At 47.2% G+C, this 24,816-nt stretch overlaps 1 protein-coding gene and 1 long non-coding RNA gene across 2 annotated transcripts in view; both read right to left on the bottom strand.

Annotated features, from left to right (window-relative positions):
• Positions 1–24,816, bottom strand: part of LOC310648912 — a 468,719-nt gene that overhangs the window by 373,451 nt on the left and 70,452 nt on the right. The gene's annotated exons all lie outside the window — the stretch shown is intronic.
• The window catches only part of CRHR2 (corticotropin releasing hormone receptor 2), a gene marked incomplete at both ends in the record, with an annotated part of 148,461 nt that overhangs the window by 115,500 nt on the left and 8,145 nt on the right, over positions 1–24,816 (bottom strand). Inside the window, one exon of the mRNA XM_083377017.1 lies at positions 21,606–21,699. Within this exon, the coding sequence (XP_083233143.1) occupies positions 21,606–21,699 (94 nt within the window). The remainder of the gene's footprint in view (positions 1–21,605; positions 21,700–24,816) is intronic.

Genomic DNA, 24,816 nt, shown 5'->3' with positions numbered 1-24,816 from the left:
GGTAACTGCCACCTAATTAAGTACTGAAAAAAATCAATACTAGTAAATCAGCACGTGTTTTGCTTCCCTGCAGTTGATGACTTGCAAGAATAGCTACAACACCGCTTGCTGGACGATGGAAGAAAACCAGCATTAAGAGGGACATTCAGGAGAATGGGGGCATCTGGATAGCTCTCAAAATCTGGTTCAGAAGATGAAAAAGGCTGCAAGGAGACCAAATTTCATAAAGACCCCATACAGATTAATCAGTGGAACAACCTGCCTCCAGAAGCTGTGAATGCTCCAACACTGGAGGTTTTTAAGAAGAGACTAGACAGCCCTTTGTCCGAAATGATATAGGGTTTCCTGCCTGAGCAGGGGGTTGGACTAGATGACCTCTAAGGTCCCTTCCAACTCTTGCTATTATTATTATTATTATTATTATTATTAGTAGTAGTAGTAGTAGTAGTAGTAGTAGTAGTAGTGGTAGTGGTAGTGGTAGTAGTACTGTAGTAGTAGTATTGATATTTCTTGACTTAACGACCACAATGGAGGCCAAAATTTCTGTTCCTAAGTGAGACATTTTTAAAGTGATTTTTGCCCCATTTTACAACTTTTCTTGCCTCAGTTGCTAAGTGAATCACTGCAATTGATAAATTAGTAACCCAATTGTCCCCTTCATGGATTACTGCCTTGTCGTGGCGAAGGGGCTTGCGTAATTCAATGAAGCTATGAGCTATGCCGTGCAGGGCCACCCAAGACGGACAGGTCATAGCAGAGAGTTCTGACAAAACGTGATCCACTGGAGAAGGAAATGGCAACCCACTCCAGTATTTTTGCCATGAAAACCCTATGGACAGTACCAAAAGGCAAAACGATATGACGCTGGAAGATGAGCCCCTCAGGTCGGAAGGCGTCCAATATGCTACTGGGGAAGAGCAGAGGGCTAGTACTAGTAGCGCCAGAAAGAATGAAGCGACTGGGCCAAAGCCGAAAGGACGCTCAGCTGTGGATGTGTCTGGTGGTGAAAGGAAAGTCCAATGCTGTAAAGATTTTTTCTCCATAGGAACCTGGAATGTAAGATCCATGAATCAAGGAAAACTGGACGTGGTCAAACAAGAGATGACAAGACTGAACATCGACATCTTAGGTATCAGTGAACTAAAATGGACAGGAATGGGTGAATTTAATTCAGATGACCATCAGGTATACTATTGTGGGCAAGAATCCTTCAGAAGAAATGGAGTAGCCTTCATAGTCAATAAAAGAGTAGGAAAAGCAATACTGGGATACAATCCTCAAAATGACAGAATGATCTCAGTTCGAATCCAAGGCAAACCATTCAATATCACAGTAGTCCAGGTCTATGCCCCAACCACCAGTGCTGAAGAGGATGAAATTGACCAGTTCTATGAAGCACTACAGCACCTTATAGAACTAACACCAAAAAATGATGTTCTTATCATCATGGGGGATTGGAATGCTAAAGTAGGAAGCCAAAAGATAACTGGAATAACAGGCAAGTTTGGCCTTGGAGTGCAAAATGAAGCAGGGCACAGGTTGATAGAATTCTGTCAAGAGAATACGATGGTCATAGCAAACACTCTTTTTCAACAACCCAAGAGACGGCTCTACACATGGACATCACCAGATGGTCAACACAGAAATCAGATTGACTATATGCTCTGCAGCCAAAGATGGAGAAGCTCTATACAGTCAGTAAAAACAAGACCAGGAGCTGACTGTGGCTCAGACCATGAGCTTCTCCTTGCAAAGTTTAGGCTTAAACTGAAGAAACTAGGGAAAAGCACTAGGCCACTCAGGTATGAATTAAATCATATCCCTGTTGAATATACAGTAGAGGTGACAAATAGATTTAAGGAATTAGATCTGATAGACAGAGTGCCTGAAGAACTATGGACAGAGGTTCGCGACATTGTACAACAGGTAGCAACCAAAACCATCCCAAAGAAAAAGAAATGCAAGAAAGCAAAATGGCTGTCTGAGGAAGCTTTGCAAATAGCTGAGGAAAGGAGGGAAGCGAAAGGCAAGGGAGAAAAAGAAAGATACACCCAATTGAATGCAGAATTCCAGAGAATAGCTAGAAGAGATAAGAATGCCTTCTTAAATGAACAGTGCAAAGAAATAGAAGAAAACAATAGAATAGGGAGGACCAGAGATCTTTTCAAGAAAATTGGAGAAATGAAGGGAACGTTTAATGCAAAAATGGGCATGATAAAGGACCAAAATGGCAGGGACCTAACAGAGGCAGAAGAGATTAAGAAGAGGTGGCAAAATTACACAGAAGAACTATACAAGAATGAGCTTAACGTCCCTGATAATCACAATGAGGTGGTCACTGACCTCGAGCCAGACATCCTAGAATGTGAAGTGAAGTGGGCCTTAGAAAAGCTGAGCAACAACAAAGCTAGTGGAAGTGACAGTATTCCAGCTGAGCTATTCAAAATCTTAAAAGACAATGCAGTAAAAGTGCTACACTCAATTTGCCAGCAAATTTGGAAAACTCAACAATGGCCACAGGATTGGAAAAGATCAGTTTACATTCCAATTCCAAAGAAAGGCAGTGCCAAAGAATGTTCAAACTATCGCACCATTGCACTCATTTCTCATGCTAGTAAAGTCATGCTTAAAATCCTACAAGCTAGACTTCAGCAGTATGTGGATCGAGAACTACCAGAAGTACAGGCAGGATTTCGAAGAGGCAGAGGAACTAGAGATCAAATTGCCAACATACGCTGGATCATGGAGAAAGCTAGGGAGTTCCAGAAAAACATCTACTTCTGCTTCATTGACTATGCTAAAGCCTTTGATTGTGTGGATCATAACAAACTGTGGCAAGTTCTTAAAGAGATGGGAGTACCAGACCATCTTATTTGTCTCTTGAGAAACCTATATGCGGGTCAAGAAGCAACAGTGAGAACTGGACACGGAACCACTGATTGGTTCAAAATTGGGAAAGGAGTCCGGCAAGGATGTATACTGTCGCCCTGCCTATTTAACTTATATGCAGAGCACATCATGAGAAAGGCAGGGCTAGATGAATCAAAAGTTGGAATTAAGATTGCCGGAAGAAATATCAACAACCTGAGATACGCAGATGATACCACTCTAATGGCAGAAAGTGAAGAAGAACTAAAGAGCCTCTTGTTGCGGGTGAAGAAGGAGAGTGCAAAAGTTGGGTTGAAACTTAACATTAAGAAAACCAAGATCATGGCATCTGGCCCTCTCAATTCCTGGCAAATAGACGGGGAAGAAATGGAAGTAGTGACAGATTTTATTTTTCTGGGCTCCAAGATCACTGCAGATGGGGACTGTAGCCAAGAAATCAAAAGACGCTTGCTCCTGGGGAGGAAAGCCATGGCAAATCTAGACAGCACACTAAAAAGCAGAGACATCACCCTGTCAACAAAAGTGCGTATAGTCAAGGCTATGGTCTTCCCAGTTGCAATGTATGGCAGTGAAAGTTGGACCATAAGAAAGGCTGAGCGCCAAAGAATTGAGGCCTTTGAACTGTGGTGCTGGAGAAGACTCCTGCGAGTCCCTTGGACCGCAAGGCGATCAAACCGGTCAGTCCTAGAGGAGATCAATCCTGACTGCTCTTTAGAAGGCCAGATCCTGAAGCTAAAACTCAAGTACTTTGGCCACCTAATGAGAAGGAAGGACTCACTGGAGAAGAGCCTAATGCTGGGAAAGATCGAGGGCAATAGAAGAAGGGGACGACAGAGAATGAGGTGGCTGGATGGAGTCACTGAAGCAGTAGGCGTGAGCTTAAATGGACTCCAGAAGATGGTAGAGGACAGGAAGGCCTGGAGGAATGTTGTCCATAGGGTCGCGATGGGTCGGACACGACTTCGCAGCTAACAACAACAAAAAACCCAATTGTTAAGTGAATCTGGCTTCCCCCATAGACTTTGCTTGCCAAAAGGTCGCAAAAGGGGATTACATGACCCCAGCACACAGTAACGGTCATAAATATGAATCAGTTGCCAAGCCTCAGAATTTTGAGCACATGATCAAGGGGATGCTGCAAAGTTGTAACTATGAAAAACGGTCATAAGTGACATTTTTCAGTGCGGTTGTAATTTTGAACAGTCACTAAACGAACTGTTGTAAGCTGAGGACTACCTGTGTAGTGTTTGTACCATACCTGCAATTTGGATTGTTCTTAACGTTGATTATTGCCATCCAGTCATTTCTGACTACTAGGAACCACATAGGTAGATTTTTCTCCATAATGATCTGTCTCCGAATTGATCCTTCGGATCTTCCAGTAGTGTCCCCATCACATTCATTCATTCATTCATTCATTCATTCATTCATTCATTCATTCATTCATTCATTCATTCATTCATTCATTTATGGGACTTATATGCCGCCCTATCTCCCGAAGGACTCAGGGCGGCTCACAACAATAAAACAGCTATAAAAAACAGTAATACAAATATTAAAAAAGAATTAAATTACAAAGCCCCATAATTAAAACCTGCTGCCAGTATCAAGTTCCCTTCGTCCAGTGCGCTCCCACAGGGAGGGCCTTCTCAGGGTGCCGCCGGTAAAAGACTGCTGGCGGATAACACCCAGGGGAAGGGCCTTCTCTGTGGGTGCGCCTGCCCTTTGGAACCAGCTGCCTGTGGAGCTGGGACCTGAAGACCTGGCTCTTCGAGCTTTCCGGCCCAGGCTGAGAGTTTTAATTGGGGTTTTTATATTTTTTCAAGGACTGAATTTAATCTTTTAAATTGTTTTTTAATTTTTGTATTGATATTTTAAGCACCTTGTAAACCACCCTGAGTCCTACGGGAAAAGGGCGGTATATAAATTTAATAAAATCTAAATCAAATCTAAAACAATATTAAAAACCCCCATCCTCAGTCCAGGTTGGCCAGTTGGAAAAGATATGTCTTTAGGTCGCGATGAAAGGACCAGAGATCTGGGGCCATCCGAAGTTCTCGGGCAGCTGATTCCAAAGGGCAGGTGCCCCAAAAGAGAAGGCCCTCCCCCTGGGGGTCGCCAGCCGACACTGTCTAGCCGACGGCACCCTGAGGAGACCCTCTCTGTGTGAGCGCACAGGGTGGAGGGAAGTCGTTCCTGGCAGCAGACGGTCCTTTAAGTATCCAGGACCTAAGCCATGTAGGGCTTTATAGGTAAGAACCAGCACTTTGAACCTCACCCGGAGGACAACCGGCAACCAATGCAGCTCACGCAGGAGGGGTGTAATATGGGAGTATCGGGATGCTCCCATCACAACCCGCGCGGCCGCATTCTGCACCAGCTGAAGCCTCCTGGTGGTCTTCAAGGGCAGGCCCATGTAGAGAGCGTTACAGTAATCTATATGGGAGGTAACGAGTGCATGAGTGACTGTACATAAGGCATCTCGGTCGAGATAGGGGCTCACCAGGCGAACCTGGGCAAATGCCTCCCTGGCCACGGCTCCTATATGATGATCTAAGTTGAGTCATGCATCCAGGAGGATGCCTAAGTTGCGCGCCCTATCGACGGGAGGCAACACCTCTCCCCCCCATAACCAAAGATGGTAAATCTTGGACAACACGAGATGCCGACACGTAGAGCCACTTGGTCTTGGCCGGGTTGAGCTGGAGCCTGTTCTTCCCCATCCAGATTCGTACCGCTTCCAGGCAATGGGACATCACATCGTGGGCATCACTGGGTTGGTTCGGGGTGGAGATGAAAAGCTGGGTATCATCAGCATATTGATGATACCTCACTCCGAAACTGCGTATGATCTCACCCAGTGGCTTCATATAGATGTTGAACAGGAGGGGAGAGAGGACCGACCCCTGAGGCACCCCACAATCAAGGGGCTTCGGGGTTGACCTCTGTCCTCCTGCCAACACCATCTGTGAACGGCCCGAGAGGTAGGAGGAGAACCACCGTAAAACAGTGCCTCCCACTCCCAACCCCCGGAGACGTCGCAGCAAGATACCATGGTCGATGGTATCAAAAGCCGCTGAGAGGTCCAATAGGACCAGGACAGAGGAATAACCCCTATCCCGAGCCCACCAGAGATCATCCACCAGCGCGACCAATGCCGTCTCCGTGCTGTACCCGGGCCTGAAACCCGATTGGTACGGATCCAGATACTCAGTTTCCTCCAGGACCAACGGGAGCTGCCGTGCCACCATGCTCTCAACAACCTTCGCAAGAAAGCGAAGGTTGGAGACAGGATGAAAATTATTCAAAATAGCTGGGTCCAGAGCAGGTTTCTTGAGGAGGGGCCTCACCACCGCCTCTTTTAAGTCGGCAGGGAAACACCCCTCACTCAAAGAGGCGTTGATCACTGCCTGGAGCCAGCCTCGTGTAACCTCCCGAGCCGCATATACCAGCCAGGAGGGACACGGGTCCAATAAACACGTGGCGGCACTTAATCTACCCATTATCCTGTCCATTTCATCCGGAATCACAGGGTCAAACTCCTCCCAGATAATATTGGCCAGACCTGTCGCTTCCCCCTCGTCAGATACTGTCCAATCAGAGTCCAGACCGGTCCGAATCTGAGCAATCTTGTCCAGCAGATGTTGACTAAACTCCTCGGCGTGTCCCTGCAAGGGATTTTATTTAATTCCTTTTTAATTTTTGTATTGTTATTTATATATGCCCTGTTAACCGCCCTGAGTCCTCCGGGAGAAGGGCGGTATACAAATTTAATAAACTATAAACTATCTTCCCCTGTCCCTTGATTTAGAAGGGAACGGGTCACCCTAAACAGGGTGGCCAGGCGATTATCTGCGGACGAAATGAGGGAGGCAAAATAAGTACGCTTCGCCTCCTCCATTTCCACAAGATATATAACTGAGTCCATCTATCTTCTACTGGTAATCTTCGTCTTCTCTTTCCTTCTATATTTCCAAGCATTATGAATTTTTCAAGGAATCTGGTTGTATGATTATGTTCTACCAAGTCAATGGTGACCCTTATCAAGCACATGCATAGACTTTATCCATGGTGAACTATACCTAACTGAGTCTTTCAGCTCTTCCAACAGTGTCTCCACCACCACTGCAACTGAGTCACTTCACCTTATTCTTGGTTGTCTTCTTCTCTTTCTTTCCACCATTCCTAGCATTATGGACTTCTCCAGACAGTTAGGTCTTCAGACTGAATGATTTTGTGCATCTAGTTGATGGTGACTTCCAGCAACCACATGGGTAGACTTTCTCTAGAACAAGTTTGTCCCCAACTTGATCCTTCAGGCTTTCCAGTGGTGCACCCAACACCAATGAGTCTATCCAACTTCTACTGGTCATCTTCTTCTCTTTCTTTCCATCTTTTCCAGCATCAGAGCCTTCTCCAGAAAGCTGAGTCTTCACATTAGGTGTCCAAAGTAAGATAATTCAAGCCTGGTCATTTCTACTTTCAGTGACAAATCTGGGTTGATTTGTTCACGATCCATTAGTTTGTTTCTTGATTCAGGTGTCTTCCTTGACACCAGAATTAAAAGGGCATCAGTGTTCTTCCTTATCTCAATTCTTCAAAGTCCAACTTTCACTTCAGCTGAGTATCGTGAAAATATAGCTTACATAATTCTGATCTTTACAGGTAGTTGGCAAATTTAAGATGGGTGGGGTTGAACCCACAGCATTCCCCAGCCAGTATTTGTAGACTTCAATTCCCAGGATTCCCTAGCTAGGCAGTACATTGGCTTGGGATTTCTGGGAGAGGAAGTCCACACTTTTCAAAGTTGCCAAGATTGAAAAACATTGATGAGGACACATCAGAGCCTTTGAATTCCAAGGCCCTCACCATGTATAATAGGCCTATTCTACCAAATTCTAGGTCTCTGGTATATTTCTAAGTCTTAATTTTCTAACTTTCAACAATCTGTTAAATAAAGACAGATCTTTCTCTGTTTGGTGATATTTCACTGTTCAGACAAAAACTACTATAATTCTCTGTTTTACTTTTGATTAATAAAGTTCCTGTACAATTATTGTAATTCTTTTACCTCATGATTAATACTCTGTTGCTGTTCTTTAGATACTAATTGGATTTTAGCAAGGAACTACAATATTTAAGACATTGTTCAGAACTTCGTGTTGTATTAATAAAAGCTACTAATGAAATTTGAAAATCTTTATCTAACAAATTTAATTCTAATTAATTCTATGATGCACGCACATTCTCTGTTTATCTACTTTGCTGCCTCTTTTTTTCCTTGGTTGTCTTTTAATCTTCCAAAAGAGCATTTAAAAAAAAAAGTGGCTTGTTTGTGGCTAACAAACCTGGAAGTTTTGCCCACTTTAAAAAGAGGCTCCTGTAGCTTGTTTTGGTGTATAAGATGAGAATCAATTTTGATAAAATCTTTGTGAACTGGATCCAAAGCTTAACCTTCAATATTGCATGCTTTCCAAGTTAAATATAATATTTTAAATTTATTTATTTCATTTACTTATTTAAAACATTTATATACAGGTAGTCTTCAATTTACGACCACAGTTGACCCCAAAATTTATGATGCTAAGCGAAACAGTTGTTAAGTGAGTTTTGCCCCATTTTAGCACCTTTGTTGTCATGGTTGTTAAATGAATCTCTGCAGTTGTTAAGTAAGTAACACCAATGTTAAGTGAATCTGGCTTCCCCCATTGACTTTGCTTGTCAGAAGGTCCCAAAAGAGGATCGCGTGATCCCAGGATACTGCAACTGAGTCAGCTGCCAAGCCTCTGAATTTTGATCACCTGATCACCTGCAACGGCCGTAAGTGTGAAAAACGATCATAAGTCACTTTTTTCAATGCCACTGTAATTTTGAATGGTCACTAAATGAATTGTTGTAAGTTGAGGACTACCCATCATCCTCTCGTGAGTTTCATTTTGTCCATTTAAGGAGTTTGAAGGAGATCTCTGCAAAAATGGCACAAGCAGAAATTTTGTGATGGCAAAAATTGAGCTAAACAGACTTTCCTTTTTAAATTGTTAGATTACACTGCTTTTGAACTGAGCAGTTCAAAGCTAATGAAATTATTCCCTTATTTTTAGCAGCCTTTCCGCATCCTTTCTGTCAAAACTTCACCGTTCTTTCTTGAGAAATGATCAGACGATTGCAAAAATGATGCAATTTGCTTTTAATGCTGGAACCGCCCCACCCCCACCCCGCAAAACTATATTTGCATTGAAAAGAAAACTTAAAACACCCAACCAAACAGTGTTCTGTATCTCTCCAGCACTAAGGAGAAGTTATCCATACTCAGTTCCCTTTTATACTTTTCAGGCCTGGAATGTACAATGTTGAACAGAACAGAATAGAACAGAACAGCCAATTTGGTGTAGTGATTAAGGTGCTTGCAGCAAAACAAGGAGGCAATGAGTTCTAGTCCTGCCTTAGGCACTAAAGCCAGTTAGATGACATTGGGTTAATTCCAGGAGATGGTGAGTTCTAGTGCCATCTGAGGCATGAAAGCCAGTTAGGTGACTTTGAGCCAATCACCAGGAGCCAGTGAGTTCTAGTCCTGCCTAAGACATAAAAGCTGATTAGGTGACTCTGAACCAATCACCAGGAGCCAGTGAGTTCTAGTCCCGCCTAAGACATAAAAGCTGATTAGGTGACTCTGAACCAATCACCAGGAGCCAGTGAGTTCTAGTCCTACCTTAGGCACAAAAGCAAATTCCAGGAGACTGTGAGTTCTACTCCCGCCTGAGGCATGAAAGCCAGCTGGGTGACTCTGAGCCCATCACCAGGAGCCAGTAAATTCTAGTCTCGCCTTAGGCACAAAAAGCAGTTAGGTGACAATGGTTCAATTCCAGAAGATGGTGAGTTCTAGTCCTGCCTGAGGCATGAAAGTTAGCTGAGTGACTTTGAGCCAATCACCAGGAAATTGTGAGCTAGTCCCTCCTTAAGCATGAAAAGCTGGTTGGGTATCTTTGAGCCAGTCCCTCTCTCAGCCCAACCTGCCTCACAGGATTGTTGTAGGAAAAATAGGAAGAGGAAGGATAAGTGTTGAATTACAATTTCCTGTGTTGAATTACAACAAAATAATAAAAGTGTGATAAAACACTAATAAATAAATACAAAGCAATGCTGGAGACAAATTGAACCATTGTAGAATTGATAGGCTCAAGGAATGGCATATTTTACCTAGAATAAAACAGAACTCAGTCTAATTCATAAAGATAAAACCCTATTGATTAGAAAGTAACCACTGTAAAACCCAAAGAAAGTCCAAAAATATGACTGATGGGTTTTTGACTTAATGTCATGGTTCTGACAAATGAATCTCTTCAAAAGAACTTCGAGGCATTGCTTTCCTTAAAGAATCTTTTATTCGAGAAACAAAGCATCGGCACTACATAGTTGAAGACAAAAACTGAACCCCCCACACAAAGTGGCAAAGCACAATTCCCTCCTCCAGTTAAACAGTCATAAATCACATTCCCCAATTAGCTTGAAGCGCAGGCTTTCTCCCCAGCTCTCCAGCCCAAATCTTTATCCAATAACCTTGGATTCCTGTAGCTAAGTTATTATTGTTATGACTAGCTGGACTCTCATCCACATTTATAGAGGCCTAGGTGGAGCAGTGGGCTGATGCCTCCTTAAGTAACACCAGCTGCCTGCAATTAGTGCAGGTTCGCATCCCACCAGGCTCAAGGTTGACTCAGCCTTCCATCCTTCCCAGGTAGGTAAAATGAGGACCCAGATTGTGGGGGACAATTAAGCTGACTTTGTAATAATGCCGCTTGGGGTGTGTGTGAAAGCCCTAACAAGCAGGCATATACATAGAATGAAGGCTACTGCTAAGCTTGTAAGCCACCCTGAGTCTTCGGAGAAGGGCGGGATATAAATGTAATAAAAATAAAAAATAAAATAAATCCCCCCTCCCAGCATTAACTCTAAAAGCGAAAGAGAAAAGATGGCTACATTTCCATCTGTTGTCAAAGCAAGAACATCTGATGCTAGCAGCGTTGACAGATGGGTTATCAACTAAGCTGCAACTGAACATCTTCAGAGCAACAGAGCAATAGTATGTATGTGTTTGTGTTTAAGTGTGGCTGTATAAATATGTCAAGAACCTTCAAATGCAAATATGAGTATCAATGTTGGTCATGCCAGTCTCCTGGTACAACACAATCTTGGAGATCCTGAAGTATGCTCCTTAAGAATTTAGATTGCACCCCCTTTAAGGAGTCAGTTGTTGAACAGATACCCTTTTTTCCTGCAAAAATCCAACTATATTTTCTTTTCTTTCTTCATCCCAACAAGAACAGCAACCCTGTAAAGTTGGGCTCTCCAAACTTGGTAATTTTAAGATTTATGGACTTCAACTCCCAGAATTCCTCAGCCAGCCAAGTTGCCAAGTTTGGAGACTTACCCAATGGGGAAGTGGATAACCATGGGTGCTCAAGTAACCATGTCTGGCAATTTTGAGCAATGATGGTTAATAAAAGCGAAGAACCTCACTGGATTTAACTTCCATTGGTGGAGAGACAAATGAAGAGGCCATTTGATTTCTTAATTACAGGTGGTCCTTGATTTATAACCAGAACTGGGTCCAGCATTTTCGTTCCTAAGCAATGCACTTGTTCAGTAAGTTGCAGCTGATTTTATGATGCTTTCTTTTACCACAGTTGTTAAGTGAATCACTGCAATTGGTAAGTGAACAACATGGTCATTAAGCGAATACGGGGGTTGGGCTAGATGATATCCAAAGTCCCTTCCAACTTTATTATTATTATTATTATTTGAATCTGGCTTCCTCTGGTGCAAATGGGAAGGCTGCAAATGATCACTTGACCCAGGGACACTGTGGGGATGGTGCAACGGTTGTAAACGCGAGGACTGGTTGAAAGTCACTTTTTCCAGTGCCATGGTAACTTCAAATGGTCGCTAAATGAATTGATGTAAGTCGAGGACTACCAGTATTGTGTTTCTTCTGGAGAACACAGTTCCTCTCAGAAATATTTTCACAGCCTTGAGGGCCTTTTAAGATTTTAACAAATGGAGCAGAGAATGAAATGAATAGGGACAGCGTCAAGCCTTAAAGCTAACTGTCTTTTCACAGCTTTAGCCAGTTCATTAGCTAAATGGAAGTGTTACCAGTCTGAAGATATTTTTTATAACATTTTGGGTTTGGTTGATAACTCTGTGGCTTTGTCCCTTGTCAGATTTCTGAGCTTCTGAGACAAAACGAATCAATTATTCATCCAAGGGGAAAGAAGAAATTAATGATTGCTGATTATTGAACATAACACTGGAAATTCAATGAAAACTGCTCCAGAAAATGTACACAGAATTAAATCGTACAAGGCCAATAGAAAAGGTAGAATTTAAAGCTGTACAGGTAATCTATTTAGGACAGGCAGTGGTGATCATTTGAAACTACGACCGACCTGAAAAAGCGGACGTGATCCAGATTTGAGGCATTTTTTTTACTTTTTAAATTTAATTTTCTTTCTTTATTTTTATTTTTTCCTCACATTATTTTTATAAATAACTCAAGGCACCTTTCTCCTGCTACTTTCCTCACAACAACAACCCTGTGAGGTAGGAGAGACTGGCCCAAAGTCACCCAGCTGGCTTTCATACCTAAGGCAGGACTAGAACTCATGTTCTCCAGCTTTCTAGCCTGATGATTTAACCCAGGGGTCTTCAAACTTGGGTCTGGCTGAGGGATGCTGGGAGTTGAAGTCCACAAGTCATAAAAGGGCCAAGTTTGAAGACCCATGATTTAACCACTAGGCCAGACAGGTATGCCTTTCCATGGTCACATGATCGGACACAGGTGCTTGGCAATATGGCTCCATTTATGGCCATTTTGCAGCATTCCACAGTCCCCTGAACATGTTTTATGACAGTTCTGGTGAAAATTATCACTTAATCCTGGTTTTCAGCAAAATTAAGCACATTGTCCACTTAATGACCATGGTGTTTGCTTTACAACTTCCACATTTACTTACTGGCTGCCAATAAAATATAAAATCAGATTGGTCACATCATCAACTAGTTTGACAACCACAACGTCATATGGCCATCCTGGGCAGATTCCATTACAGTCATATGTCAAAGACTACCTTTGATGTGACTCAAATTTGGCTTCCTAGTGTTTATGGTTTGTACAAACTAGGATCTATGGCCTAGCTGTGTGAATCCCAGGTTAAGACAAAATTCAAATCCATTCCAGCAGAGTCTGAATTTCCCACTGAACCAGTCCCTGGTCTCGAATTAATGAATATTTTTATTTTATGTCATGCAGCACACACAATATATCATGTACATGAGTTATGGTAGCAATAAAAAACGAAAAAGTAAACATTTTCAATTTTACCTTAGAGATTGTAAAAGAAAAACTGGGGAGAAGAAGGGATGGGTGGGGTGGAAGAAGCAATATATTTCTGCAAAATGGAATTGACAGAATAGAAGTAGGACGCAGCAGAGGCAGATGGCAGAGAAAACAAGGATCAATCCTGCTGGTATAAAACTAATGAAATTACCCAGAACCCAGACTTGAACAGGTCACCATATAAACAGACCTTCCTCATTTTGCAAAAAAGTGCAAGAGAAAAGAAAAAAAAATAATTTTGATATTCCTCTGAGATGTTTTCCAGGATCATAGAGTGTGTGTTTATACAGTACAGGCTTTTCACTTCTTTGTTCCAGTCTGTGCCTATATACAAATGTTTTAACCATTTCAAGTTGCCAAAATGTCCTGTCAAGGCAGTTTGAAGGCAGAGGAGGAAAAAACCTATCAATGTATAAGGTAAAGGTAAAGGTTCCCCCGCACATGCGTGCTAGTCGTTTCCGACTCTAGGGGCCGGTGCTCATCTCCGTTTCAAAGCCAAAGAGCCAGCGCTTGTCCGAGGACGTCTCCGTGGTCATGTGGCCGGCATGACTAGACGCCAAAGGCGCACGGAGCGCTGTTACCTTCCCACCGTAGTGGTCCCTATTTTTCCACTTGCATTTTTATGTGCTTTCGAACTGCTAGGTTGGCAGAAGCTGGGACGCGTAACAGGCACTCACTCTGTTACGCGGCACTCGGGATTCGACCCGCCAAACTGCCGACCTTCTGATCGACAAGCTCAGCGTCCTAACCCACTAAGCCACCGCGTCTCTTCAGATCAATGTATAGAAACAGCGAAAACAATGAAGGAAAAGACAGCAGAATTCAAAATGAAAGAAGGGAAAAACCACACAACTCAGTTCACACCACAAGGTTAAACACCCAATCCAGTTTAAAACCGGAGGAGCCCCACACCCAGGGCTTTTTTTCTCATAGAACGCTCAGAACGGAGTTCCGGCACCTTTTTTGGATGGAACCTTGTAGGGTAGGCAAGGTGGGTTGTATGACATGTGTGAGTTCCAGCACCTTTTTCTTTTACAAAAAAAGCACCGCCCACACCTATAAAAGCAAAGCAACCATCAATTTAAAAATGCTAGTTTTCCTAACATTGATGATGTTCCCTAGCTGGTTCATGAAACATCTGTAAGAAAAACTACCAAGGTCAGTGAATATCACAGTATTCCCGTCTTCTTCCTCCTCCTCCTCCTCCTTCCTCCTCCTCCCCACCTGCCTTGGTAGAGCAGTGGGCTAATGCCTCCTTAAGTAACACCAGCTGCCTGCAATTAGTGCAGGTTCGAGTCCCACCAGGCTCAAGGTTGACTCAGCCTTCCATCCTTCCGAGGTAAGTAAAATGAGGACCCAGATTGTTGGGGGCAATTAAGCTGACTTTGTAATAATGCCGCTTGGGGTGTGTGTGAAAGCCCTAATAAGCAGGCATATACATAGAATGAAGGCTACTGCTAAGTTTGTAAGCCGCCCTGAGTCTTCGGAGAAGGGCGGGATATAAATGGAATTAAAATAAAAATAAAAATTCTTCGCCTCCACTCCACACACCCCACTCCCTTCTAGCACTGAAGATATTGCCTAGTTGGGTCATAAAATGTCTGCAAGAAAACAACCAAGATCAAAGAGCAGGAAGGACCGTAGAGTTCAACCCTATGCTTCAGAAATTTTCTTCTATTAGTTGTAAGGATGGTATAAAAGGAATTAACCAGTGGAACAGCTCGCCTCCAGAATTGTGGATGCTTCATCACTGGAGGTTTTTAAGAAGTGACTGGACAACGATTTGTCTGAAATGGTACAAGGTTTTCCTGCTTGAGCAGGGGGTTGGACTAGATGACCTCCAAGGTCCCTTCCAGCTCTATTCCTTCAATATGTGGGATGCATTTGCAAAAAAAAACAACTTTAAAAAAAGCCTGGCATGGCTACCTCCATAAAGTCATCTAAATACAGGTAGTCCTCAACTTACGAGCTCAAAATTTCTGTTGTTGAGACATTTGTTACATGGGTTTACCCCGTTTTATATCCTTCCGTGCCACCAGTAGAATCACTGCAGTTGTTAAGTTTGTTAACACGGTTATTAAGTGAATCCGGCTTCCCCATTGACTTTGTTTGTCCGAAGGTTGCAAAAGGGGATCACATGACCCTGGGACTCAGTAACAGTCGTAAGTATGAATCAGTTGCCAAGCATCTGAATTTTGATCATGTGAGCATGGGTTGTAAATGTGAAAAACTATCATGTCACTTTTTTCAGTGCCATTGTAACTTTGAACAGTCACTAAACGAACTGTTGTACATTGAGGACTACATCTACTGTAGGTCAGGGATAGGCAACCTTGGCTTTTTTATGACTGGTGGACTTCAACTCCCAGAATTCCTGAGCCAGGATGGCTCAGCTTGGAAACCTCTCCCTTTCCCCTCAGCATGGCTGGCTCAGGAATTCTGGGAGTTGAAGTCCACAAGTCATAAAGCGGCCTAGGCCTAGATCAGAGGTAGGCAACCTTGCCTCTTTTATGACTGGTGGAATTCAACTCCCAGAATTCCTGAGCCAGGATGGCTCAGCTTGGAAACCTCTCCCTTTCCCCTCAGCATGGCTGGCTCAGGAATTCTGGGAGTTGAAGTCCACAAGTCATAAAGCGGCCTAGGCCTAGGTCAGAGGTAGGCAACCTTGCCTCTTTTATGACTGGTAGAATTCAACTCCCAGAATTCCTGAGCCAGGATGGCTCAGCTTGGAAACCTCTCCCTTTCCCCTCAGCATGGCTGGCTCAGGAATTCTGGGAGTTGAAGTCCACAAGTCATAAAGTGGCCTAGGCCAGGGGTAGGCAACCTTGGCTCTTTTATGACTCGTGGACTTCAACTCCCAGAATTCCTGAGCCAGCACGGCTCAGCATGGCAACCTTTCCCTTTCCCCTCAGCATGGCTGGCTCAGGAATTCTGGGAGTTGAAGTCCACCAGTCATAAAGCGGCCTAGGCCAGGGGTAGGCAACCTTGGCTCTTTTATGACTGGTGGAATTCAACTCCCAGAATTCCTGAGCCAGGATGGCTCAGCTTGGAAACCTCTCCCTTTCCCCTCAGCATGGCTGGCTCAGGAATTCTGGGAGTTGAAGTCCAGAGCCAAGGTTGCCTACCCTTGGTCTATGTGTTGTATTTTAAGGGAACAAACTATTGTTTACATTTGACGCAAGATTATTAGCAGGAAGTAGAGACTGGTTCTGCTGTACAAATAGCTCTCGACCTATGAGCCGAAAATTTATGTTGCTAAGCAAGACAGTTGTTAATGAGTTTTGTCCCATTTTATGACATTTCTTGCCACAGTTGTTAAACTCACTTAACAAATGTCTCACTTAGCAACAGAAATTTTGGGGGTCATTTGTGGTTGTAAGTCAAGGATTACCTGAAACTTCCACGTTTCAATAATGGCCAATATTTGCTAAGATGAAGACTTTCACTTCTCTTCAACATTTGATGGAGCAAAGGAGGAAAGAAAGACTACGGGTTGACATGATAGCAATATTCCAGTATTTGAGGGGCTGCCACAAAGAAGAGGGGGAGTCAACTTATTCCCCAAATACCTGAAGGCAGGAGAAGAAGCAACGGATGGAAACTAATCAAGGACAGAAGCAACCTGGAATTAAGGAGAAACTTCCTGACAGTGAGAACAATTAACCAGTGGAACAACCTGCCTCCAGAAGCTGTGAATGCTCCAACACTGGAGGTTTTTAAGAAGAGACTGGACAGCCATTTGTCCGAAATGGTATAGGGTTTCCTACTCGAGCAGGTGGTTGGAGTAGATGACCTCCAAGATCCCTTCCAACTCTTGTTATTCTATATTCTAAGATATTCAGAGATATACTGACAATGAATTTGGAGGTTTCCCCAGGCTAACATGGTTGAAAGCCACCCACAGACCAATGACCATTCAACTTCGCTTTTCATGGCATCTTATAAATACCGTATATACTTGAGTATAAGCCGAATTTTTCAGCCCACTTTTTGGGCTGAAAAATTCCACTTCGGCTTATACTCCAGTCAACAAAAAAAACTTACCGAGGACTTGTGCGCGGCCGAGGCTTTGGTGCTTCCGGGATCGCCCGCACCTCTCCCAAGCCACCGCCGTCCGAGACCTGCCGAAGTTTGGGGAGGTTTGGGGAGGTGCGCGCGCACCTCCCCAAACTCCGCGCCTTGCCTGCCTGCTTCTTTCCGCAGCGGAAAGAAGCAGGCAGGCAGGGCGCGGAGGAACGGAGACTTGCCGACGTTTGGGGAGGTTTGGGCGTCTCCCCAAACCTCGGCAGGTCTCCGTTCCTCCGCGCAGACCTGCCGACGTTTGGGGAGGTTTGGGCGCCTCCCCAAACCTCCCCAAACCTCGGCAGGTCTCCGTTCCTGTTTGGGGAGGTTTGGGCGCCTCCCCAAACCTCCCCAAACCTCGGCAGGTCTCCGTTCCTCCGCGCAGACCTGCCGACCTTTGGGGAGGTTTGGGCGCCTCCCCAAACGTCCCCAAACCTCGGCAGGTCTCCGTTCCTGTTTGGGGAGGTTTGGGCGCCTCCCCAAACCTCGGCAGGTCTCCGTTCCTGTTTGGGGAGGTTTGGGCGCCTCCCCAAACCTCGGCAGGTCTCCGTTCCTCCGCGCAGACCTGCCGACCTTTGGGGAGGTTTGGGCGCCTCCCCAAACGTCCCCAAACCTCGGCAGGTCTCCGTTCCTGTTTGGGGAGGTTTGGGCGCCTCCCCAAACGTCCCCAAACCTCGGCAGGTCTCCGTTCCTCCGCGCAGACCTGCCGACCTTTGGGGAGGTTTGGGCGCCTCCCCAAACCTCCCCAAACCTCGGCAGGTCTCCGTTCCTGTTTGGGGAGGTTTGGGCGCCTCCCCAAACGTCCCCAAACCTCGGCAGGTCTCCGTTCCTCCGCGCAGACCTGCCGACCTTTGGGGAGGTTTGGGCGCCTCCCCAAACGTCCCCAAACCTCAGCAGGTCTCCGTTCCTGTTTGGGGAGGTTTGGGCGCCTCCCCAAACCTCGGCAGGTCTCCGTTCCTCCGTGCAGACCTGCCGACCTTTGGGGAGGTTTGGGCGCCTCCCCAAACGTCCCCAAACCTCGGCAGGTCTCCGTTCCTGTTTGGGGAGGTTTGGGCGCCTCCCCAAACGTCCCCAAACCTCGGCAGGTCTCCGTTCCTCCGCGCAGACCTGCCGACCTTTGGGGAGGTTTGGGCGCCTCCCCAAACGTCCCCAAACCTCGGCAGGTCTCCGTTCCTGTTTGGGGAGGTTTGGGCGCCTCCCCAAACCTCCCCAAACCTCGGCAGGTCTCCGTTCCTGTTTGGGGAGGTTTGGGCGCCTCCCCAAACCTCGGCAGGTCTCCGTTCCTCCGCGCAGACATGCCGACCTTTGGGGAGGTTTGGGCGCCTCCCCAAACGTCCCCAAACCTCGGCAGGTCTCCGTTCCTGTTTGGGGAGGTTTGGGCGCCTCCCCAAACCTCCCCAAACCTCGGCAGGTCTCCGTTCCTCCGCGCAGACCTGCTGACGTTTGGGGAGGTTTGGGCGCCTCCCCATACCTCCCCAAACCTCGGCAGGTCTCCGTTCCTGTTTGGGGAGGTTTGGGCGCCTCCCCAAACCTCCCCAAACCTCGGCAGGTCTCCGTTCCTCCGCGCAGACCTGCCGACGTTTGGGGAGGTTTGGGCGCCTCCCCAAACCTCCCCAAACCTCGGCAGGTCTCCGTTCCTGTTTGGGGAGGTTTGGGCGCCTCCCCAAACCTCCCCAAACCTCGGCAGGTCTCCGTTCCTCCGCGCAGACCTGCCGACCTTTGGGGAGGTTTGGGCGCCTCCCCAAACCTCCCCAAACCTCGGCAGGTCTCCGTTCTTCCTGCCGACCTTTGGGGAGGTTTTGGCGCCTCCCCAAACCTCCCCAATCCTCGGCAGGTCTCCGTTCTTCCTGCCGACCTTTGGGGAGGTTTGGGCGCCTCCCCAAACCTCCCCAAAGGTCGGATGGTCTGCGCGGAGGAACGGAGACCTGCCGAGGTTTGGGGAGGTTTGGGGAGGCGCCCAAACCTCCCCAAACAGGAACGGAGACCTGCCGAGGTTTGGGGACGTTTGGGGAGGCGCCCAAACCTCCCCAAACAGGAACGGAGACCTGCCGAGGTTTGGGGACGTTTGGGGAGGCGCCCAAACCTCCCCAAAGGTCGGCAGGTCTGCACGGAGGAACGGAGACCTGCCGAGGTTTGGGGAGGCGCCCAAACCTCCCCAAACAGGAACGGAGACCTGCCGAGGTTTGGGGACGTTTGGGGAGGCGCCCAAACCTCCCCAAAGGTCGGCAGGTCTGCGCGGAGGAACGGAGACCTGCCGAGGTTTGGGGACGTTTGGGGAGGCGCCCAAACCTCCCCAAACAGGAACGGAGACCTGCCGAGGTTTGGGGACGTTTGGGGAGGCGCCCAAACCTCCCCAAAGGTCGGCAGGTCTGCGCGGAGGAACGGAGACCTGCCGAGGTTTGGGGACGTTTGGGGAGGCGCCCAAACCTCCCCAAACAGGAACGGAGACCTGCCGAGGTTTGGGGACGTTTGGGGAGGCGCCCAAACCTCCCCAAAGGTCGGCAGGTCTGCGCGGAGGAACGGAGACCTGCCGAGGCTTGGGGAGGTTTGGGGAGGCGCCCAAACCTCCCCAAAGGTCGGCAGGTCTGCGCGGAGGAACGGAGACCTGCCGAGGTTTGGGGACGTTTGGGGAGGCGCCCAAACCTCCCCAAACAGGAACGGAGACCTGCCGAGGTTTGGGGACGTTTGGGGAGGCGCCCAAACCTCCCCAAAGGTCGGCAGGTCTGCGCGGAGGAACGGAGACCTGCCGAGGCTTGGGGAGGTTTGGGGAGGCGCCCAAACCTCCCCAAACAGGAACGGAGACCTGCCGAGGTTTGGGGAGGTTTGGGGAGGCGCCCAAACCTCCCCAAACAGGAACGGAGACCTGCCGAGGTTTGGGGACGTTTGGGGAGGCGCCCAAACCTCCCCAAAGGTCGGCAGGTCTGCGCGGAGGAACGGAGACCTGCCGAGGTTTGGGGACGTTTGGGGAGGCGCCCAAACCTCCCCAAACAGGAACGGAGACCTGCCGAGGTTTGGGGACGTTTGGGGAGGCGCCCAAACCTCCCCAAAGGTCGGCAGGTCTGCGCGGAGGAACGGAGACCTGCCGAGGTTTGGGGACGTTTGGGGAGGCGCCCAAACCTCCCCAAACAGGAACGGAGACCTGCCGAGGTTTGGGGACGTTTGGGGAGGCGCCCAAACCTCCCCAAAGGTCGGCAGGTCTGCGCGGAGGAACGGAGACCTGCCGAGGCTTGGGGAGGTTTGGGGAGGCGCCCAAACCTCCCCAAACAGGAACGGAGACCTGCCGAGGTTTGGGGAGGTTTGGGGAGGCGCCCAAACCTCCCCAAACAGGAACGGAGACCTGCCGAGGTTTGGGGACGTTTGGGGAGGCGCCCAAACCTCCCCAAAGGTCGGCAGGTCTGCGCGGAGGAACGGAGACCTGCCGAGGTTTGGGGACGTTTGGGGAGGCGCCCAAACCTCCCCAAACAGGAACGGAGACCTGCCGAGGTTTGGGGACGTTTGGGGAGGCGCCCAAACCTCCCCAAAGGTCGGCAGGTCTGCGCGGAGGAACGGAGACCTGCCGAGGCTTGGGGAGGTTTGGGGAGGCGCCCAAACCTCCCCAAACAGGAACGGAGACCTGCCGAGGTTTGGGGACGTTTGGGGAGGCGCCCAAACCTCCCCAAACAGGAACGGAGACCTGCCGAGGTTTGGGGACGTTTGGGGAGGCGCCCAAACCTCCCCAAAGGTCGGCAGGTCTGCGCGGAGGAATGGAGACCTGCCGAGGTTTGGGGACGTTTGGGGAGGCGCCCAAACCTCCCCAAACAGGAACGGAGACCTGCCGAGGTTTGGGGACGTTTGGGGAGGCGCCCAAACCTCCCCAAAGGTCGGCAGGTCTGCGCGGAGGAACGGAGACCTGCCGAGGTTTGGGGAGGTTTGGGGAGGCGCCCAAACCTCCCCAAAGGTCGGCAGGAGGAACGGAGACCTGCCGAGGTTTGGGGAGGTTTGGGGAGGCGCCCAAACCTCCCCAAAGGTCGGCAGGAGGAACGGAGACCTGCCGACGAGCCGCGGCTACACAGGGTATTCCTGTGTATTCAGGCTTGCAAAATGGCGGATCGAGCCTCTGCTGGCGGCAGAGGCTTGCAGAACGGCGGATCGGCTTATACTCGAGTCAATAACTTTTTCCAGTTTTTGGGGGTGAAATTGGGGGTCTCGGCTTATACTCGAGTCGGCTTATACTCAAGTATATACGGTAGCTCCCATATAATGACATGCTTTATCTTACCTGTTAGGTTTTGAGGCATCGGTTGATTCTTGCAAAACTTCTGTACAAGAGCAGGAAGGGAGATGTTCACCAAAGAGTCACAACGCAGAACTAACTGGAGGAAAAAAAAAACATGGAGGAAGAAGTTAGCAAACGGACTGAATGGGAATTTCAATATTTGTTTATTTATTTTATTACATTTACATACCGCCCTTTCCCGAAGGACTCAGGGTGGTTTACAGGGTAATTAAAAACCAAGATACAAAAGTTAAAAACAAATTTAAAAAAAAAATTATATTTGTCCCTGTATAAATAAAACCCCAATTAAAATAAGATTAATCCTCAGCCTGGGCCAGAGAGCTCGAAGAGCCAGGTCTCCAGGTCCCGGCGGAATGAACGGAGGTCGGGGGCAAGTTTGAGGCAAGTTTGGTAAAACTCTGCATTTCTACCAGAAGAGTTTGTTTTCTTAAAAACAAAACAAAACACCGCCATGCCTGAAAACCCGTTTGTTGCACATTGTACACCTAGTTCTCGACTTATGACCGCAATTGAGCCCAAAATTTATGTTGCTAAGTGAGATATTTGTTAAGTGAGTTTTGCCCACCTTTCTTGCTACAGTTGTTAAGCGAATCATTGCAGTTATTAAGTGAGTAACACAGATGTTAAGTGAATCTGGAAAGGAGTTGGGTTTTCTCCCTCCTTTTATGCAAGTGATGTGCCCTGTCACTAAGCAAAACCCCTCTCCTTTGTAACACTGATAATGTTGTTTAGTCCAGGGCTTTTCAACCTTTTCACCCATTGCACCACTTTTAGGATATGGCAACATCCAAGTACCACCAGTCGCCTAGCAAGGTGTCAAACACTTGACCAAACAAACAAAGGGAAAAAAGTGATGAAGTACAGGTAGTCCTCGACTTACAACAATTCGCTTAGTGGCTGTTCAAAGTTACAATGGCACTGAAAAAAGTGCCCCCCAAGCCACAGCCGAGCAAGACACCTGCCCGCCCGGCGGCGCTCTTCCTCCTGTCCGAGGTTTTCGTTGTTGTGAACATTTCTGTTGAGGATTGGCAGTGGGGGTGGGGTGGGGTGGTGTTTGGTTTTTATTTCCCCCCCCATCTGCTGGGTGGTTGCAGCAGGTTTTGGTCACTTCACATGACCCTGGGACACTGTGACCGTCATAAATATGAATCAGTTGCCAAGCATCTGAATGTAAATGACAAGACCCTGGAGATGCTGCAACATTCCAGCTGATTGGCGCTTCTTCTGGGCTCAGCAGAAGCACCAGGATCAGCGCCGAGCTCCAGCTGGAGCCTGGCACTGATCCTGGTGCTTCCACTGAGCCCCGACAGCCCCGAAGAAGCGCTGATCCTGGGACTTCCGCTGAGCCCTGACAGCCCTGCAGCTCCAGCCGTCTCTCGCTCAGGCTTGTGCGGTGCTGCCACCGGTTCAGCTCATTCCCCTCCCCCGCTACCCCTTTTCTAGGATGGTTGCGTACCACCTGCCAGGTGCCAATGGACCACAGGTGGTACCCGTACCACTGGTTGAAAAGCCCTGGTTTAGTTGGGTCATGAAACATCTGCAAGAAAACAACCAAGCTCAGAGAGCATCAAGGACCCACAGTTCAACCCTGACCTACAATTATTCTTTTCTATTAGTTTGAAAATATACATTTGACTGAAGATCAAGATAGCTCTAACTTGCCGGTGCTACATGAAACTTCAGAGATTGGCAGAAACTATTAGAGAGTGAGGACAAGAAGCAACGGATATAGAAGCTTATCGAGGAGAGAAGCAACCTGGAATTAAGGAGAAATTTCCTGACGCTTAGAACAATTAATCAGTGGAACAGCTTGCCACCAGAAGTTGTGGGTGCTCCAACACTGGAGGTTTACAAGGAGGGACTGGACAACAAATTGTCTGGAATGGTATAGGGCAGGGATTCCCAACCCTGGAGGTGCAAGATGATATTCCAGGGGGTGCAAAAACTCGGGTTTTTGCATAGTTATATGCATAATTTGTTGCCATTATTTTGAACTTTTGTAAGGGGTGCGAGAGTATATCAGAAGCGTTCTAGGGGTGCGGGGTATAGAAAAGGTTGGGAACCGCTGGTATAGGGTCTCCGGCTTGGGATTGGACTAGAAAACCTCTAAGGTCCCTTGCAACTTTGTTATTCTGTTAATCAACTGCCATCGCCAGAAGGGGATTAAAGCCCAGCTGATCCAGATGTTGCCAATTGGAACTGGCAGAAATGACATTTTCCCCCCTCTTTCCAGCTGAATGCTCTCCGCTTGAAGTTCTTTTTATACCAGGCAAAGCAAATCCATTTAAGCAATCCGGTCAACGCTAACCTAAAGGCTTCGAGATGTAAGAATGATTGAACAGCAATCCTGACATATACTGTTACACAAGCCGTTGCTCTAATGTTTGACAGAGAAGGAATCCTGCATTGTGAATGCCCAGATTTAGTGGCATCCGGGACGGGGCAGCTGCCAGCTTTGCAAAACCTTCACCCCCTTTGAGTGCGCCATGCGGTTGACCATGCCACAGGCACCCAGGCCAATAAAGGAAATGGTAGGTGGGTGAGCTTTGGCTGCTATGAAAAGGAAGGACCCCATTTCTGGACAAACACTGCGATTCCTTCCTTTTGGATTCAAAAATGCCAACAGATGGGATTTTTAGGTAGTCCACGACTTACGATTCATTTAGAGACCAATTCCTTTAGTGACCACACTTACATATTACACACCCCTAATCTCGTTTCTAAGGAGGCCTACTGAATCTAAGAACCAACTATAGGTGGTCCTTAATTTATAACCTTTCGTTTAGTGACGATTGCGGTGTCACGGGGTCACGTGATCCCCTTCTGCGACCTTCTAACAAGCAAAGTCATTGAGGAAGCTAGATTCACTTAGCAACTGTGTTACTATCTTAACAACTGCAGTAATTCACTTAACATGTGTGGCAAGAAAGGTCATAAAATGGGCTGCATTTTACATTGACTGCAGGAAGGAGCTGTCCTCAACTTATGATCATCCATTTAGTGACCATTGGAGGTTACAACCACATTGAAAAAGTGACTTACAACCCAGTACTCAGATTTATGACCATCGCAGCACCCCCATGGTCAAAATTTGGGCACTCGGCAACCAGCATGTGTTTATGAAGGTTGAAGCATCCTGGAATCATGTGATCACCATTTGCAATCTGGTTTCCAACAAGAAAAGTGAATGGGG

The sequence above is a fragment of the Vipera ursinii genome (assembly GCF_947247035.1).
Source record: "Vipera ursinii genome assembly, chromosome: Z".
NCBI classification, from domain to species: Eukaryota; Metazoa; Chordata; class Lepidosauria; order Squamata; family Viperidae; genus Vipera; species Vipera ursinii.
Note: the sequence above shows the minus strand (reverse complement) of the source record. Positions and strands in the feature narration are given on the sequence as shown.